Source organism: Ictidomys tridecemlineatus, chromosome 7 (genome assembly GCF_052094955.1).
Source record: "Ictidomys tridecemlineatus isolate mIctTri1 chromosome 7, mIctTri1.hap1, whole genome shotgun sequence".
In the NCBI taxonomy this organism is placed as follows: domain Eukaryota; kingdom Metazoa; phylum Chordata; class Mammalia; order Rodentia; family Sciuridae; genus Ictidomys; species Ictidomys tridecemlineatus.
Genome location: NC_135483.1, coordinates 172,016,138 through 172,037,096, shown reverse-complemented (window position 1 = coordinate 172,037,096; position 20,959 = coordinate 172,016,138). Strand labels below are relative to the sequence as shown.

The 20,959-nt window shown below is 36.7% G+C and overlaps 1 protein-coding gene across 2 annotated transcripts in view; it reads right to left on the bottom strand.

Moving 5' to 3' along the window:
- The window catches only part of Pth2r (parathyroid hormone 2 receptor), a 101,886-nt gene that overhangs the window by 45,763 nt on the left and 35,164 nt on the right, over positions 1-20,959 (bottom strand). For both annotated transcript variants that reach the window (XM_040294814.2, XM_021721272.3), the window contains 3 exons: positions 4,332-4,429; positions 2,127-2,316; positions 865-1,018 (listed from right to left, as the gene is read on the bottom strand). In XM_040294814.2, the coding sequence (XP_040150748.2) occupies positions 865-1,018; positions 2,127-2,316; positions 4,332-4,429 (442 nt within the window). The remainder of the gene's footprint in view (positions 1-864; positions 1,019-2,126; positions 2,317-4,331; positions 4,430-20,959) is intronic.

The following is a 20,959-nucleotide window of genomic DNA, read 5'->3' as shown; positions in this document are numbered from 1 at the left end:
AAATTTCATATATGTCACATTTTCAAATAATATTAAGGCAAAGGAATGTTCCTATTTTGAAGGGAGGGGAAAGAAACACCTTCAAATTAATCTTGAGCCACTTAGTGACTTTTTGTCCTTATGCTGAGCACCTCATAATATGAACATTAAAATAGCAATTGAGATCTGCAGTTGTTAACCTCCAGATCCTTCTCTATTTTCACCACATATGAACTTTCATTTCCCTCAAATTTTAACAAACAACATCTTTTTCTCTGTGTCATGCTGAATTAGTGCCTAACCCACTAATTGCTCCAGTACTAAGTCATTTGGGGGATGGTAGCTGAATATAATTTTTTTAAAATTTACTCTGCCAAAAGTAATTTGAATAAATCTCCTAAAGACATGGTAAGTTCTTATAATTAGTTTGTAATTTGTGTATGTTAAATGCAGTCCTGATGGTCCTATGGTCATTTCTGGCAATCTTATTATATGACTTAGAAATACAAATCAAAAACATATTATTATCACTTAGAAATTCACAAATAAAAAAATTTAGGGAGAAATTATTGATAACGCAGATCATCACGACACAGGGCATGAGCCAAGCAGTTCCAAGTGCACGTGGCTAACAATGCATTCTCTTAAATGTCCTCCAAAGGACTTTCATGAGATTCTTGGCCTAAGAACACTAAACATAAATTAAGCTTGAAAAGTTGGTTAATGCTGGGAGGATTATAGAATTGATCTTAATAATTTTCATTTTAGACTAGGACCATGAAAGAAAAAGCAGAGGGGATAATGACAAGATGAGGAGGGAATATTTCAGGAAAAGGGCTAATAAATCCATAACCTGTTTAAAGGAAAGGAGATAGAAATGCTTACCCCAGCCAATCAAGATGAAGCCCCACAGGTATTTGGTGTCCGAAAAGAAAGACACAAAGATTAAATTATGCAGGTAGAGACCTTCCACGAGGATCCAATAGTAGTTTGTTGCCAAGAAGTAAATAAACATCACAACAGCAATCTTGCACCCGATCTGTTATAAATAAGCCAGAATGGCATCATATTAGAACTCTCAATTGTATATGAGACTACTAAAAAATACTTCAGTTGCTTTCTCAACGTCTATTATTTTTCTGTGCATAGAAAAATCAAGAACATTGAAACAAACCAGAACAAAGTTATGTCAACACAGCATTTTTTAAGACTATGAGGCTAGATTCTATTATTAAAATTAAAATTTTATTAAAAGTTAGAAAAAAAATCACTTTTTCATTTTTTTTTCTCTTAAGAAAAATAATATATGATCATCATAAAAAATGAGAAGTATAAAAATGTATATAGAAAAAAATATGATCCATCTTTCTACTAGGAATTTTATTCTGGTCTTTCTGATGCCACAAAACAAACTGCCCCAAAAGTGGATGACCTAAAACAATAACCATTTAATATGTTTTCTAAAGTCTGTGGTTTGGTGAGTAGGTCTGCTGATCTGGGATGATCTCTGCCCATCTCATCCAGACTCGGCTCACAGAAGTCTACCTCCATCTGCCTCACTAACACTGCCGCTTTCCTGCTAGTTGGTAAAGCAAGTCACAAGGCCAGTCAAGAACCAGATTATCAGGGACTATAAATTTACCAATAAAGGCAGAGATGCAGATTGGGCTTTAATCTGTACCATCAAGATGACCCATCTACTATAAATTATTTCCAGATACACTGCTTCAGTGATCAAATTTGCTGGTTTATTGGGTGACTACTTACTAACTTAAGAGGAGACTCAAGTACCATGGAATTTTATATGGGAATGAGACTCCAAGTATATAATAAAGGAACTAAATGTCGTGGGCTTTTACATCCCAAGGTTCTGGTTTTGCTGATGAGTCTTTACTTTTAAAACCAGTACCCATGGCCGTTGCTATTCTCCATACATCATATGCCATTCGAATCGCATGCTTTTGCAGTTTCCATTCCAAAATGTCTTGGAGAAAACCACTTTTGATAATTCAAAATAAGTGATTAGACTTGAGAGGACAGAATTGAGGAAATAGATACTGGAAGTCTAATTTAATTACTTTAGAGATCATATAAAATAAGACCAAACAAGTTGACATTTAGTGGGCTGTGAAATTTGACGCACTTACATATTGTGATTTGTCCACAGAAGGTGCTCCAATGGAATTGTGTAGGTCATCCTGCATTATCAGGGACTGCAGCTCTTCTACTCCCAGGTGAGCCTGGGCCACTCTGTCCTTGACAAAAATGCTTATAGCTCTCAGCATGAAAGACACAAATAAGTGCAGGTGGATATAGTTCCTAGTGCAATGCAATCGTCTGTGCAGAGAAACAGCCAGTATTTAGAATTGAAAAAAAAAAAAGAGAACTAGGGAGATAAAATACCCAAAGGATCCCAACCTTTCCCCCCACCCCCCCAAAAAAGCATGGTGAACTCAAAGACAGAAACAATATTGAATAGCTCTGGGTTATATTTCATAATATAAAAGATAAAGTTCAAATGAAAATGAGCTAAATTTAGATGCTTAGGAAGTGATTACATTATTAATATTATACTATTAACATATTGTGGACATGGATTTATTCATGTCCTGGCTCCTCATCAGGAGTGTCTTCACAGGACATCAGTATTTGGCCAGAGAGCATTATCAGGTGTGTACGGCAATTATTTTTTTGTACATATTGCTATTACAATGTATAAATAGGTTTTGACTTTCAAGAGATTCAACACTATCTACTAATAAAGGAGTATTTTATAGAACCAAAACAAATTGTACATAACCTTTTATTTTAGAATATATCAATTCTATTGAAAATAATTGTTTACCAATTATAGAGAATCTACAATTAAATACTGTAATGAGTTATTATGTAAATCAAAGGACTGTTGCTGAGTTCTCAGAAATTCTTTCTGAATTTCTAGTCATCTGTTTTCTTCACAAAAGTTTGTCCATTGTTCTGAACAACCAGAGCCAAGCTTGGAGTAGGGGAACAAACCCTGGATGAAGAGGCGAAAGACAAAGTTTCCATTTCCAGGTCAACCTATGACTCTTGGTCTTTAAAATTTAACAAGAACTGCCAGGCCAAATTCTCAAGACCATTTTCAGGAAGCCCTTTATAATCCCACAGGTCTGATCATATGATCCTTCCAATTTAAAAAAAAAAAAATCACCTTTTTTTCTCCTTCCTTCTGTTGAATCTGTTCCTTGATTTGCATATGTTGAAACAATCTTGCCTCCCTGGGACCAATCCCACTTTGTCATGGTAAGTCATCTTTTTAACATGCTATTAGATTCAGTTTGCTATTATTTTGTTTTTGCTTTTTTTTTTTTGTTCTTCTTCCTCTTCTTCTTCTTCTTCTTCTAATTAGTTATACATGATAGTCGAAAGCATTTTGACACATCAACACATCATACTAAATTGAATATAACTTCTCACTCTTCTAGTTGTACATGATGTAGAATTACACTGGTCCAGTAGTCCTATATGCACATATGGTAATAATATCCTATTCATTCTACTGTCTTTCCTACACTCAAACCTCCTCCCCTCCCTTTACTCCCCTCTGTCTAATCCAAAGTTCCTCTATTCTTCTCTAGCTCACACCCCCTTATTGTGAATTAGTATCCACATATCAGAGAAAACACTTGGTCTTTGATTTTTTTGAGATTGGCTTATTTCGCTTAGCATGATATTCTCCAGCTCCATCCATTTACAGGCAAACGCCATAATTTCAATCTTCTTTGAGGCTGAGTAGTATTCCATTGTGTATATATGACACATTTTCCTTAGCCATTCATCTGCTAATGGGCACCTAAGTTGGTTCCATAGTTTATCTATTATAAATTGAGCTGCTATAAATGCTGATATGGCTGTATCACTATGGTATGCTGATTTTAAGTCCTTTGAGTATAAACTGAGGAGTGGGATAGCTGGGTCAAATGATGGTTCCATTCCAAGTTTTCTGAGGGATCTCCACACTGTTTTCCATAATGGTTGCACCAACTTGCAGTCCCATCAGCAATGTATCTGTGTACTTTTTTCCCCTACATCCTTGCCAACTTTTAACGTTGCTTGTATTCTTAATAATTGTCATTCTGACTAGAATGAGATGAAATCTTAGTTTTTATTTGCACTTCTCTAATTGCTAGAGATGTTGAACATTTTTTTCTATATTTGTCTCAAAAATGGATCAAATAATATAATTAACATCAGGTTTAATTTAAAAATCTTCTGGTAAAATATTTGATGGCACAGATTATGAGACCCATGTTTTCTGTGGATAGGAATCAAAGCACGTCACTTCATGGAGAAAGTGGCTGAGAATAACTCACCTGAAGTAACCGATGATGAGGATGGCCACAGCCAAGGAACCCAAGGAAATGGAGTAGCCCACAGTGTACAAGATGTGGAGGCTTTTGAAGAACTCCTGCTGCAGGGGAGGAGACAGTCACATGTGTAATAGGGCCATTTTACCAAAACACTGGTAAGAACAATATGTCATTTGGGGGATGTTCTTTCTAATTCTCTTTAGCTTTTCTGAGCTGTAATTCACACACAATAAAATATACAGATCTTCAATGAGCAGTTTGATGGGTTTTGATAAACCCAGTTCATTTATGCCTCTTGCTAGTAGAAACCTGCCCCCTAACACCCCCCCCCACACCCCGCTGATATGGCTGTATCACTATAGTATACCACGACTCCAATTCTGTCACCATGAATGAGCTTTCTCTGTTCACATGCTTCATATACTTCTGGACTGTTCTTAAACTTCTTAGAATTATATAGTATATATTCTTTGTGTTGATGTGCTGCTTTTGATAACCACCAATAATGCTATGTGTGTTAGTACTTCGTTCCTTTTTAATTTTCTTTCATTTTAAAGGAATGATAGATGCACAAGAAGTGAAAATTTTACTAAGGAAGGTCCTGCAATGGTTTAGATCATTCATAATTATAGTAAATATCAGAACAAGGAATTTGACAGTGGTCCAACATGCTTATTTGTAGTTCCCTGTCATTTGATCACATATATATTTGTATGCAATCATCACTGGAATTAAATTGTAGAAATACTCCATCAGCTCAAAGTTATACCTTGTGATAGTCCTACACATCATATCTACCATTCTTCTCCCACCGTTCTAGACACCTGACAATGATTGATTTGTTTTCCATCTCCATAGTTTTGTCATTTTGTAGTGTTATATAAAAGTAGAATCATATGAGACCTTTTGAAATTGGCCATAATGTCCTTGAGATCCATCCAAGTTGCTGTCCCTATCAAATAGTTTGCTCTTTTTTATTGTTGAATAGAATTCCACCGTATGTATATAATCATTACATTTTATTTTTTTATTGGTTGTTCAAAACATTACAAAGATCTTGACATATCATATTTCATACATTAGATTCAAGTGGGTTATGAACTCCCATTTTTACCCCAAATACAGATTGCAGAATCACATCGGTTACACATCCACATTTTTACATAATGCCCTATTAGTAACTGTTGTATTCTGCTACCTTTCCTATCCTCTACTATCCCCCCTCCCCTCCCCTCCCATCTTCTCTCTCTACCCCATCTACTGTAATTCATTTCACTCCTTGTTTATTTTCCCATTCCCCTCACAACCTCTTATATGTAATTTTGTATAACAATGAGGGTCTCCCTCCATTTCCATGCAATTTTCCTTTTCTCTCCCTTTCATTCCCACCTCATGTCTCTTTTAATGTTAATCTTTTCCTCCTGCTCTTCCTCCCTGCTCTGTTCTTAGTTGCTCTCATTATATCAAAGAAGATATTTGGCATTTGTTTTTTAGGGATTGGCTAGTTTCACTTAGCATAATCTGCTCTAGTGCCATCCATTTCCCTGCAAATTCCATGATTTTGTCATTTTTTAGTGCTGCAAAATACTCTATGGTGTATAAATGCCACATTTTTTATCCATTCATCTATTGAAGGGCATCTGGGTTGGTCCCACAGTCTAACTATTGTGAATTGTGCTGCAATGAACATCGATGTGGCAGTATCCCTCTAGTACGCTCCTTTAAGGTCTTCAGGGAATAGTCCGAGAAGGCCAATAGCTGAGTCAAATGGTGGTTCCATTCCCAGCTTTCCCAGGAATCTCCATACTGCTTTCCAAATTGGCCGCACCAATTTGCAGTCCTACCAGCAATGTACAAGAGTACCCTTTTCCCCACATCCTCGCCAGCACTTGTTGTTTGACTTCAGAATGGCTGCCAATCTCACTGGAGTGAGATGGTATCTTAGGGTGGTTTTGAGTTGCATTTCTCTGACTGCTAGAGATGGTGAGCATTTTTTCATGTACTTGTTGATTGATTGTATGTCCTCCTCTGAGAAGTGTCTGTTCAGGTCTTTGGCCCATTTGTTGATTGGGTTATTTGTTATCTTATTGTCTAATTTTTTGAGTTCTTTGTATACTCTGGATATTAGGGCTCTATCTGAAGTGTGAGGAGTAAAAATTTGTTCCCATGATGTAGGCTCCCTATTTACCTCGCTTATTGTTTCTCTTGCTGAGAAAAAAATTTTTAGTTTAAGTAAGTCCCATTTGTTGATTCTTGTTATTAACTCTTGTGCTATGGGTGTCCTATTAAGGAATTTGGAGCCCGACCCCACAATATGTAGATCGGAACCAACTTTTTCTTCTATCAGATGCAGAGTCTCTGATTTGATATCAAGCTCCTTGATCCATTTTGAGTTAACCTTTGTGCATGGCAAGAGGAGGGGATTCAGTTTCATTTTGTTGCATATGGATTTCCAGTTTTCCCAACACCATTTGTTGAAGATGCTATCGTTCCTCCATTGGATGCTTTTAGCCCCTTTATCAAATATAAAATAGTTGTAACTTTGTGGATTAGTCTCTGTATCCTCTATTCTATACCATTGGTCCACCCGCCTGTTTTGGTACCAGTACCATGTTTTTGTTACTATTGCTCTGTAATATAGTTTGAAATCTGGTATCACTATACCGCCTGATTCACACTTCCTGCTTAGAATTGCTTTTGCTATTCTGGGTCTTTAATTTTTCCATATGAATTTCATGATTGATTTTTCTATTTCTACAAGAAATGCCATTGGGATTTTGATTGGCATTGCATTAAACCTATAGAGAACTTTTGGTAGTATCGCCATTTTGATGATGTTAGTTCTGCCTATCCATGAACAGGGTATATTTTTCCATCTTCTAAGATCTTCTTCTATTTCTCTCTTTAGGGTTCTGTAGTTTTCATTGTATAAATCTTTCACCTCTTTTGGGCTGGGGATGTGGCTCAAGCGGTAGCGCGCTCGCCTGCCTTGCGTGCGGCCCAGGTTCGATCTTCAGCACCACATACCAACAAAGATGTTGTGTCTGCCGAGAACTAAAAAATAAATATTAAAAATTCTCTCTAAAAAAAAAAAAAAATCTTTCACCTCTTTTGTTAGGTTGATTCCCAAGTTTTTTTTTTTTTTTTGAAGATATTGTGAATGGAGTGTTTTTCCTCATTTCCATTTCAGAAGTTTTGTCACTGATATACAGAAATGCCTTTGATTTATGCGTGTTGATTTTATATCCTGCTACTTTGCTGAATTCATTTATTAGTTCTAGTAGTTTTTTTGTAGACCCTTTTGGGTCTTCTAGGTATAGAATCATGTTGTCTGCAAATAGTGATAATTTAAGTTCTTCTTTTCCTATTTTTATGACTTTAATTGCTCTGGCCAGTGTTTCAAGAACTATATTGAATAGAAGTGGTGATAGAGGGCACCCCTGTCTTGTTCCAGATTTTAGAGGGAATGCCTTCAGTTTTTCTCCATTCAGAATGATGCTAGCCTGAGGCTTAGCATCAATAGCTTTTACAATGTCGAGGTAAGTTCCTGTTATCCCTAGTTTTTCTAATGTTTTGAACATAAAGAGATGCTGTACTTTGTCAAATGCTTTTTCTGCGTCTATCGAGATGATTATATGGTTCTTATCTTTAAGTCTACTGATGTGGTGAATAACATTTATTGATTTACGTATATTGAACCATCCTTGCATCCCAGGGATGAATCCTACTTGATCATGGTGCACAATTTTTTTGATGTGTTTTTGTATCAGATTAATCATTACATTTTAATGAGTTTCTTGTAGATAATATGTAGTTTAGTCATGTTTTAATTAGTGTATTTATACCATATATTTTTAGTATAATAATGATATGTTAAGGCTAAATCCATCCTTTTATTTTTTTTATTTTATGTTGTACTATTTCTCATTTATGTTTTATTTTTCTTGCAATCCTGTGTGTTGCTTGAATAGTTTTTAGAATTCCAGTTGGTGTATATTTTGGTAGAGTTTTAAGCAGTCACTTTAGGAATTACTTTTTTTAAATATGTTTTTAGTTGTAGATGGGCACAATGTCTTTATTTGTATTTATTTACTTTTATATGGTGTAAGGATCGAACCCAGGGCCTCATGTGTGCAAAGCAAGCATTCTACCACTGAGCTACAACTCCAGCCCTCTAGGAATTATTTTATATAGTTTAATGTGAAATATTTGATCATTAAATTCTTACCTTTCTTCTTTCCTAATTAAGTTCCCAAAATTATACATTTACTTCTAAGCTCTGCTTATGGTATTTTCCACAGTTTTTCATATTTTGGGCTTTGGTTTGGTTTATTCAGTTTGAACTTGTAGCATGAGCCATATAATTTCCAACTACTTATAAATTATATAAATACTATAATTGATTTTTAATTAACACTTTTATAGTCAGAAATTACGCTCTGATTTCAATGTTGAAATTCGCTGAAACTTACTCTGTAAACCAACAAATATTGGTGAAACTTTGGTGTGTACTTTAAAAGAATGTGAATTTTGTAGTTATTGGGTATAATGTTCTATAAATGTCCACTTAATCATTGTTTGAAAGATATGGAAATTTTTGTCTAATGGATCTATGAGAATAATGTTTTAAAACTCCTACATGCTGAGATTTCACTATTTCTCCTCTTAGTTCAGACTAGTTTTCCTTTCTGACAACACTGAGGCTGTTTCCATATCTTGGCAACCGTAACTACACTGCAATGATCACAGGAGTGCAAATGTCTTCAACATGAGATTTCTTTTCTTTTGACAAATTTCCAGCAGTGGGATTGCTGGATAATATGGTAATTATTAATGGTCTGAGGAATCTCCACCCTGTTTTCCGTAATGGTTATACTCATTTACCTTCCCTTTCTCTAAAGCCTCTCCATCACTTGATATCTTTTGTCTTTTTGATAAAGCCATTCTGGCAAGTGTGAGGTGATATCTCTCTTTGTGGCTTTAATCTACATTTTTCTGATGATTGGTGATGATGAGCATTTTTTTCATATCCACTGACCATATGTATGTCCTCTTTTGAGAAATGTCTGTTCATATCCTTTGTCAGTTTTATAAATGGGTTGTTTTATTGCTCTTGAGTTTTCTGGGTTCCTTAAATATTTTGGAGATTAGCCCCTTATTAGCTTATGCTTTGTGAGTATTTTCTCCCAGTTGCTGAGGGCCATTACCAAGTAGGAATGACGCATCGAAATTTCCTTGCCAAGCGTACCCCATGCTGCTTAGAGGACATTTGATGGAACATTGCATGCATGCTTTAATAAGGTGACCTTGCTCAAGGACCAAGGCGGATCCAGGTTTAGAGCTGATCAGGTTTGAGGAAGTAACCGGCTCCTTGAGTTTAAGGCGTTGCCAGTTTAAGATAATGGGTTTTAGGGAAGTTGGAAGTTGAAGATTATTGCTGGGATTAGGGTGTTCCTGCTGCTTCTTCCCGTTGAGTTCTCGTGAGAAAAAAATGGGATTTGGAGAGAGCCTCGTGGAGTAGGTGGTTGGTGCGGGAGACAGGAGAACGCGTTTGCCCCTGGACCTGTGTGGAGGTGGTGTGAGAGCTGGAATAAAGAATTGCTGTTTGAACCTACAAAGCTGTGAGTGCCTCGTGATTCTGGTGCCAAGCCGAGACATTGGCCTTGGCATTTTGGTGGCCCGTACGCGGAACGTCTGAAATTTGGAGGTGAGTAAAATCGCTCCCCCCTGAGGGAAGGCGAGAGAATGGGTGACCATTTCAAAAAACAATGTGTTCTTGTTTTGATTTATTTCATTTTTGTTTCAAGCTGCCTATCCCTAGAAATTTCTCAGGCAAACTGGGAAAAATGGTTGGCTCAAGGTTTGAAGTTTGTTAGCCCCGAGAAAGAGAAAATTGATACAGTGAATTTTTATTCAGTTTTTGTTTCATTCAGTTGTGGTTTTGTTTTGTGTTATCTTATTGGATTGCGTTATCTTTATAGAAGATTAGAAATTATTAAAAAAGAAGCCGAAAAAGTGTTAAGTAAATTGTTAGAGATTCAGACCATGGAGGAAGACATTTTAGGTCAAGCAAAAGAGAAGGTCTCTCGAGCTAGTCAGAGAAAGGGAGAAAATTTAAAGGAAAAGGGGTTATTAGAAAAAAGGCCACAACAAGAGGCTGTCACTAACTCCGTTTTACCAGAGGGTGTAATTCAACCAACAGCCCCACCGATGGAGACAGCTGAGTGGCCCTCAAACCCCGTAGTTGATAGATGGGATCCTGAGACAGGACCTCAAAGATTAGCATGCCCTGTATTTGAACAGGCAGGAGGGCGGCGAATTCACCGTATTTTAGAATTTAACACAGTGAAGCAGTTAAAGGAGGCTGTAACAACCTATGGTCCTCAAGCCCCCTTCACGGTAAGCATGGTGGAGTCCATTACTAACTTGGACATGACGCCAGCAGATTGGGCTAGCATGTGTAAATCTGTGCTAAATGGAGGACAATATTTGTTATGGAAGGTTGCCAATGAGGAATTTTGCATGGAGACAGCTAGGCGAAATGCAGCAGCCGGTTACCCTCAAAGAAGTCTTGAAATGTTATTAGGAAAGGGACCTTATGAGGGTCAGCGGCAACAAATGGAATATGATCCTGCTGTATATGTACAGATTGCTGCAGACGCAGTTAGGGCATGGAAGACTTTACAAGGACATGGAGATTTACAAGGTCAGCTATCTAAGGTAATACAGAGACCTAATGAACCTTACGCTGACTTTGTAGATAGGCTTATTCAAACGGCTGCCAAAATTTTTGGTGACACAGAACAAGCAATGCCATTAATAAAACAACTGGCTTATGACCAAGCAAATCGTTGCTGCAGAGAGGTTATTAGACCATGGAGACATGAAGATTTAAACACATATATTAAATTATGTAGAGATGTTAATGAACAAGGGCAAGTCTTGGCAGCTGCAGTACAACAGGCTTTAGATGCCAGGCTAGAAACATGCTATAATTGTGAACAAACAGGACATTTTAAAAGGAGTTGCCCCATAAGAGGAGGGTTTAACAAAACTAGAAATCAAAGGAATAGAATACCGGGTATTTGCCCACGATGCCGTAAAGGGAGACATTGGGCTAATGAATGCCGTTCTCAAACCACCATAGAAGGTACTCCCTTATCAAAAAACGGACAAGGATCAGGTATTTACCCACGATATCGTGGAGAAAGGCATCAGGCTTCATTGCCAAAAAACGGACCGGGGGGCCCAATGCTCCGGGGCCCACAACCACAAATATACGGGGCAGTGGAGGAACCCAGAAACCCCATCAGGGTGGTGCCCAGGACACATTGTCCATTAAATCCCTCATCAGACAAACCCGAGGGAGCGCAGGGTTGGACATCTGCGCCTCTGCCAGAGCAGTATTAACTCCAGAGATGGGAGTTCAAATCATTCCTACAGGAGTAAAAGGACCTCTTCCCCAAGGAACAGTAGGCTTATTGTTGGGACGTAGTTCATCTACATTAAAAGGACTTATGATAAGTCCTGGGGTAATTGATCCCGATTATGTAGGTGAAATAAAAATTATAGCTAGTTCTCCAGGAGGTATATCAGTAATTTCACCTGGAGATAGAATAGCACAGTTGTTAATACTACCCAGCCTACATAATAAGTTCTCTAGTCTTAATGTAGAAAGAGGTTCCAAGGGATTAGGCTCCACAGGTGTAGATTGGGCTATGTTGTCTTTAAATTTAGATTCTCGCCCAATGTTAAAACTAAATATTCAGGGTCGTGACTTTAATGGACTGCTGGACACAGGTGCTGACCTTAGCATCATATCTCTTCAAGAATGGCCAAAACATTGGCCATTACAACAAGCCACTCAAACGCTTCGAGGCCTAGGAGTGGCGACTAATCCCCATAGAAGTGCTATGGTATTAGATTGGAAGGATCCTGAAGGATGTGAGGAACTATACAGCCATATGTTTTGGATCACCTTCCTATTAATTTATGGGGACGAGATGTCCTAGATCAACTAGGTTTGATGTTAACAAATAACATCAATCCTAATGTGCCCACTACTAGGGCTAGACAAGGTATCAGGAAAGAAAAAAGATTAGGAAAACAAGAACAAGGTATAGCAGCGCCAATTCAAATAGATCAAGGAACAGACAGACATGGGTTGGATTTTCAGAAAGGGCCACTGAGACAATCAAAATTACTTGGAAATCAGAAAGACCAGTGTGGGTTCCTCAGTGGCCCCTGACTAAAGAAAAGATACAAGTAGCCCATGATCTGGTCAAACAACAATTAGCGGAAGGACATTTACAACCTTCCGTATCTCCCCATAATACTCCCATTTTTGTTATCAAAAAGAAATCGGGTAAATGGAGATTATTACAAGATTTAAGAGCAATTAATAATGAAATGGTCATTATGGGACCTGCTCAATCAGGGATTCCTCAATTGTCTGCTTTACCAAAAACGTGGCATGTTTTAGCTATAGACATTAAAGATTGCTTTTTTTCGATTCCAATTCATCCCGAGGATAGTCCACGTTTTGCATTTACTATCCCCGCATTAAATCATGAAGGTCCTGATGAAAGATATGAATGGAAAGTACTCCCTCAAGGAATGGCTAACAGTCCAACTATGTGTCAAATATATGTTAATAAAGCAATCCAGCCACTTAGAAATCAAAATCCTGAACTAAAAATATTTCACTATATGGATGATGTATTATTGGCACATAAAGATAAAAACATATTGCTGGAATGTTATGCCACACTTACAAACTTATTAAAAAATTATAATCTAGAGATAGGAATAGACAAAGTACAATTAAATTTTCCAATTAATTATTTAGGAGTTCTATTATCCTCAACCATGGTCCGTCCACCTAAAATTCAAATACGAGTAGATCAACTCAAATCACTTAATGACTTTCAAAAGTTGTTGGGAGATATAAATTGGATAAGGCCTTATCTAGGCATACCAACAGGAGAGTTGGGACCTCTATTTGATATTCTAAAAGGTCCATCAGATCCGAATTCACCCCGAATGTTAACTCCTAAAGCTAGAAAGGCATTAAAAATTATTGAGACATATATGGAAAATATGCATTTAGATAGAATTGATATAAGTTTGCCTTTATTATTTATTGTACTACCAACAAGAAATATTCCTACAGGAGTATTTTGGCAGGAAGGTCCATTATTGTGGATACATTTATCTTATTCTCCTAACACTATTCTTACTAGGTATCCTGAGGCTGTAGGACAATTAATACTGAAAGGTATAAGAGCAGCAAAGGCAGTGTTTGGAATTTCTCCCAATAAAATTATTACTCCATATACTATGGAGCAAATTGATGAGTTAGCTAATGAATTAAATACTTGGGCAATAATCATGTGTAAATCGAATGTTTCATTTGATAATCATTTACCATCTAATCCTTTGTTGTCTTTTTGGTCTAAGCATCCTGTAGTTTTTCCTAAAATGACAAGAAAAACACCTATCATGAATGCTCCAAATATATTCACTGATGGGTCTAATAATGGTACAGCTGCAGTAGTTACCCCTGATCAAACTTTTACATTTTTAGTTCCCAAACAGTCAGCTCAAAAGGTAGAGCTTAATGCAGTTCTACAAGCTTTTGTGATGTTCAAAGATTCTGTATTTAATTTATTCTCTGATAGCCAGTATGTAGTTAATGCTATAATATCCCTTGAAGATGCTGGTAGGATTTCCCCTTCCTCTACTGTTTTCTCTTTGTTTTCCACTATACAAAGTCTAATCTGGGATAGAAAAGATCCATTCTTTATAGGACATATCAGGGCACATACAGGATTGCCTGGAGCCCTTAGTTTGGGCAATGATTTAGCAGATAAAACTACACATGATATACATATTTTTTCTACTGTAGAAGAAGCTACAAATTTTCATAAAAGGTTTCATGTTAATGCTAATACTTTACAAAAGCGTTTTAAAATAACTAAGGAACAAGCCAGGCATATAATAAAACAATGTCAAAATTGTGTGACCTTTTTACCACAAGTTAATCTTGGAGTCAATCCTAGAGGATTGATACCTAACCATATTTGGCAGATGGATGTCACACACTTGCCAGAATTTGGAAAATTAAAATATTTACATGTTACAGTTGATACTTCTTCCGGATTTTTGATGGGCTCCCTTCATGCCGGAGAAAAAACTAAAGATGTTATAGCTCATTGCTTACAAAATTTTGCCACTGTGGGTGTTCCTAAACAGTTAAAAACTGATAACGGTCCTGGTTATACGTCTAAATCTTTTAAACAATTTTGCTCATCATTTGGTATTACTCATATAACAGGAATCCCATACAATCCACAGGGACAAGGCATAGTTGAAAGAGCTCATCAAACTATTAAAACGTACCTATTAAAGCAAAAAGAGGGAATTGGAAAGGGGTATATATCCCCCAAAGATAAACTTAAAATAACCCTTTTTACTCTAAACTTTCTAAATTTGGATTCATCAGGACTTAGTGCTGCGGAAAGACATATGTATCCGAAAAATGTACATAAGCCTAAGGTACTTTGGAAAGATATTCTAACAGGACAATGGAAAGGTCCCGACCCAGTTATTGTCTGGAGTCGGGGTTCCGTTTGTGTGTTCCCACAGGGAGAACAGCAGCCGATTTGGATTCCAGAGAGGTTAACCAAAACAATTTCTACAGAAAAAGAAGATGATTTGACTGAAATCCATAACAGCTGATATCCAGAGCTCCAGCTTGGCTATTCTTACATCTGCGACAGTGATTAACCACGGTGCTTTTTTCAATATCTATTTTATTATTGCATTTTTTCCACATCATAAAGTTCTATTTTATTTTTTGAGCTCATACAAACCTAGGTTAATGTTTTTCTGATCAGTTTTATTTTTTGACTGTTTTTTATTTTTTGACTGTGGAGTTTTTAAACATTGCAATGGAGATTTTACCTAGGTAAAGCTACAAGGCCGTTATTATTGTCTTATATGTTGTATGTTATGTGTGCCCTGTTTTGTGTTGCATGTCAGTATGTGTGTATGTCCATATTTTTATATGAGGAGCGCTCATGAAAAAATGGATCCGAATTTTTTTTTTATTCACGTGATTTAAGTGGTTTAATTTAAATTAGTTAAACAGCTGTTAATGATTGTTTTCAAAGGTGATTAACAGATCTGTTTGCTTACTATTGTTTTTAAAGGTGATTAACAGATCTGTTTGTTTACTTTCACTTTTTCTTTTCATCATATTTAATAATTCTGTTCAGGATAATGTCTCTTTAACATCATTGCCAGAATTCCCATCTCCATCCCAGTGCCGGTGAAGACAAAGAAAACCAAACTACAGCTTCTATGATAGCTACCACAGTAAACTGTATAAACTGATGCATCAATGAATATAACTCAACAAGTAATGCTCAATCAAGGACTTGATTTACTTTGGGAGGAAATGGACATATTGATAGACTCCTCCGATTTGAACTGCCTGCAGAACTTGCCTGGACTATATATCAGTTGCATGCATTGTGAACTATCGTCTGGTGCAGCGAATTGTGGTACTGCTGGCATATTTTTGCTGATGGTGTCACCAGTGATGCAATTTCCTTGCCAGCGCACCCCATGTTAATTGTGGTAATGCTGGCATCTTTGCTGATGGTGTCACCAGTGATGCAATTTTTCCAAAGGAGCCGTCAATTGGCTTGGTGTCGTGGCATTTCTGTATCTTCCTCCCTTCTACTAGTGATGGTCTAAAATTTGGGGGCCAACAGAGGTGAGGCAAGAACCTCACCCCCCCACTGGCACCAAGGTTAAATTTGGGGGCCAACAGAGGTGAGGCAAGAACCTCACCCCCCCACTGGTGCTTAGGCCTATCCACAAGCATGGCTGAATGCTGGACCGGTAGTCAGCGACGGGTTGATCTGATTGCAGTGGATTCAACCTAAGACAGGGGACTGACGCCTAGAGGTCAGTTCATCCGATGACGGGTAAGAACCATATGTTGAATTGGACAACCTACCAGGCACGGTCCTAAGCCGCATTGCTTGTTGTTTAATTAATCAGAAGGGGGGAGATGCTGAGGGCCATTACCAAGTAGGAATGACGCATCGAAATTTCCTTGCCAAGCGTACCCCATGCTGCTTAGAGGACATTTGATGGAACATTGCATGCATGCTTTAATAAGGTGACCTTGCTCAAGGACCAAGGCGGATCCAGGTTTAGAGCTGATCAGGTTTGAGGAAGTAACCGGCTCCTTGAGTTTAAGGCGTTGCCAGTTTAAGATAATGGGTTTTAGGGAAGTTGGAAGTTGAAGATTATTGCTGGGATTAGGGTGTTCCTGCTGCTTCTTCCCGTTGAGTTCTCGTGAGAAAAAAATGGGATTTGGAGAGAGCCTCGTGGAGTAGGTGGTTGGTGCGGGAGACAGGAGAACGCGTTTGCCCCTGGACCTGTGTGGAGGTGGTGTGAGAGCTGGAATAAAGAATTGCTGTTTGAACCTACAAAGCTGTGAGTGCCTCGTGATTCTGGTGCCAAGCCGAGACATTGGCCTTGGCACCCAGTCTATAGGTTTTCTCTTCATTCTGTTGATTGCTTTTCTGGTTTTCTTGAAGCTCTTTAGTTTAAGGAAATTCCATTTGTCTATTTGTTTTTATTTTCTGAGCTTGGGGAGGCCATTTCCAAAAAACTCATTGCCCAGACTAATTTCATCAAGAGTTCCTCCTATACTTTCCTCTTGTTGTATTACAATGTCAAGTCTTAAATTTATCCACTCCAAGTTGAGCTTTGTACGTAAGGGCCTAATTTCATTCTTCTATCTGTACATATCCAGTTTTCCTAGTACTCTTTACAGAAAACACTACCCTTTCTTCACTGTGTGTTCTTGGCGTCTTTGTTGAAAATCAGTTGGCCATTAATGTATGGATTTATTTCTGGGTTCTCTATACTGTTTATTGGTTTATGTGTATGTTTTTATGCTAGTACCATGCTGTTTTGAATATTACAGCTTTGTAGCACATTCTGAAACCAGATAATATGAACACTCCAACTTTGTTGCTTTTTGCTCAAGATAGCTTTGGCTATTCAGGGTCTTTCATGATTCAATACATATTTCAAAATTATTTTTCTATTTTGGTAAAAAAAAAATCAGAATTTTGATAAGGGCTTCATTGAATCTGTAGATCATTTTAGGTAGTATAGACATTTTATCAATATTAATTCTCCCAATCTGGGAACACAGAAAAGATATTTCCACTTATTTGTTTCTTCAGTTTCTTTCATCATTGTTTTATAGTTTTCAGTATCCAGGTCTTTCACTTGCTTTGTTAAATAATAAATTTTTTATTTATTTAAGAATTTTATTTAACTATTATAAACAGTATTTTTTCTTGATTTATTTTTTTCTTGATAGTTTATTGTCAGTTTATGAAAACACAACTGATTTTTTTATAGAGATTTTGTTCCTGCAACTTTAATGAATTCATTGATTAGTTCTAATAAATTTTTGTTGGCATCTTTAGGGTTTTCTATATATAAGATCATCTCATCTGCAAACAGGCAACTTTGCTTCTTCCTTTCCAATTTGGAGACCTAACTTTTTGGTTAGGACCATGTTAAACAGAAGTGGCTTCAGTGAACATGCCAGCTGGTTTTCTGAGTCCAGGAGATTTTGTTCCAGCTGCCACCCTGCCAGTCTTCAGCCAACACTGTCCTGCCTGAGATGAAGTCCCTATGTGCCTAGCGGGTCTTCCTCAGGTTCCTTTGTCAGATTACTGCCTTGTAGACCTGCACATTTTGGGGGATAAAATTGGGTTTCTCTTCTTCTGGCCCTTGGGGTATAGCAGTCCTGAACTCAGTGAGGGTTCCATGCACCTCAAGGGATGTCTCCCAGCTCCTCTGTTCTGTGCCATACCCTCAGCTTAGACTCTCTTTCACTCGGTGAAGGTCCTGTGCACATCTTGAGAGATTTATCTTACTCTGCTCTGTTGTCCCAGCCTTAGGCACAGTGCCATTCTGTGAAGGCTCCATGGGACTTCACTGTGACTAGAGCTTGTTGCTTTGAATTCTACACCCTTATGCTAGCCCTTGTCTGTTAAATGTGGTTAAAAAGCTTTCCTCCTTTCTTGTCTTCTCAATCTATGGTCTGGTTACTCTTCTTTTGCTATGGACCCAGCCTTTAGATTTTTTGAAATCCTCATTTTACTGGTGAATTTTTACAGATTATTAATTTTGCATCTCATACAACTTAATCTTATCATTATACCTGCCTATATTCTGGCTGGAAGCAAAGGACTTTACCTCTTATTCCTTTTTTAAAAAAAAAATATTATGCATTGCATATTATTTTTATTAATAAAACATTAACATGTTTATAGATAATATGTAAAATATATAATGAAGACAAAAAAGCCTTCCAAGTTCTCACCAAATAAAAGAAACACTGCTAGCACCTTAGGTATTTTTGTTATTCTTTTTCTATATACCCTATCCTATCCTTTTAAGGATCTGAATCCTAAACTTATACTCAAGTTTTTTCCAGATAATTACATGACAAAAGAATTTTCCAATGCCACAAACTCTTTATAAAAATACATATTTGGGCATACTTAGCCAGTTCCTCTCTTGAAATTTAAGTTCTTCAAAATATTCACTGTAATGACTTATTATTCAATGAACATTTTTTTCATTCAGTTTCTCCAGCCCAAATCTTTATACTTAACCGTAGAAGTGAAATTATAAAATCAAAGGTTATGATCCCTTTGAGGTTTTTAAATATGTATTGCTAAATTGCATTCAAAAGAACATACAGCCTTTAGACATGAGATATATTATATGATAATTTCTACAGTATGCCATTGTTTCAAATATCATACTCTAAAAAATTTAGTAACCTGTGGCCTATCATTAGAGTTCCTTCTCTTCTTTTATTAAAAATAATTACCTCATTTGGCCAACAAGTGATATGGAAATTATTTAGAATTAAAAAAAAATTCATGCTAAAAATAGTTTAGTATTTTCCCAATAGTGATGTGGCACTTATTCTTCTATCAAATTATGGGTCATTTATTCTCAATACATACTTTTTCAGTTTTATACATTTCCTTCCTTACAAAAATTTTTATATTAACCATTAATAATTTATATCTCATAAATAAGGAACATCATTTTGCCTGACCGAGCATTAAACTTTGGGAGCCACCTAGTTTTCTTATTAGAGAATATTTGGTGTGGCTTTTTTCTTTTTTTGAGTCTTCTTAAATTATACCTTAAGGTTGGTAAACAATTGAAAATATGGTTTTCACTAAGGAGATAAAATTAATTTATGTTAACAAAATTCTTAAAGTTTTAGTTAGCCTTTAAGTCATTTTTATAGAAACAGAATATATCTTAGGTTTATTAACCATTTTTATTATTTTGATACTTAAAATATGCATTAATCACAAAGAAATGGTTGTAAGATTCGAGTTCTGGTTGGGCGGTTGGTGCACACCTGTTATCCTAGCAACTCAAGAGGCTGAGGCAAGAGGATCACAAGTTGAGGCCAGTATCACCACTTAGCAAGATCCTGTTTCAAAATTAAAAAAAAAAAAAATTTAAAAAAAGGACTGGGGATGTAGCTCAGTGGTAAAGTGCCCCTGGGTTCAATCTCAGTTCTAAACAAATAAATAAATAAGATTAGAATTCTGTGTGAATAAAACAATGATTTAACAGCCAATTGAAAGCTGTTGAAGAACTATCTTTGTCATCATTTAACACACAGCTAAAGATCATCACGGAGTACACTAAATACCGGGGAGTGCTTGTTTTGGTCAGTGAAACTCCAATCATTCTGAAGTATTTATATTAACTCAAAGTTAGCCTGAGTTGCATCGTGGAATGTATAAGAATCTCCTCATATTGACTATTTTTATATAAAAAATTTCAAACCTTGAAGTACAAAACTGAAGGTCTTTAAACAAGCTATCAAAGAGCGCATTAAGATATTAGTACTTGATGACAGAAAAGAAAGTTAAGAAAATTCAACCTATTTGTAAAATTGAACAAAGAAGCCTTCAACTCATCACTTCTCTCTACTGTTCTCTCTCCACTCCCTCCCAAAATCAATAGGCACTAAAAAAAAAAAAAAAAAAAAAAGTAAAATATGAGGGAGTTTATGTACAATGGACAGTTCTTAGGGCCCTCTTAAAAATTACTTATCCATCAGTTTATCATATCCATTCCTAGCATCACAAGCATTTTCATCCCATATCTCTACTCACAGGTCAAAGGGATAGGAATTTGAGGATGACTTTTAAACTCTCTAACATAACTTAAAAGTAACTCTAGAAGTTTTTGAAGTTCACATATGATTGCTATACTGCACACAATGCTGATGTGAAGTTAGGACCCCGGGGCTCTGCTCTAGACCCTTCCATCAGCAAGCTTTAACCAACACTGCATCTCTGGTTCTCAGTAGACTCACATCTGTGAAATAAAGGTATTGTGCTGCAAAACTCAGATGATGCTCTTGTTCCTCTTGAATGCTACTGCTCTAACCTTTCATCTACTAATGAAGTCACCTTCAGGCAAATCTTATGAGACAGAAAATACCTCTCTAAAATGCAAAGGTCCTTCAGGATATAGAGAGT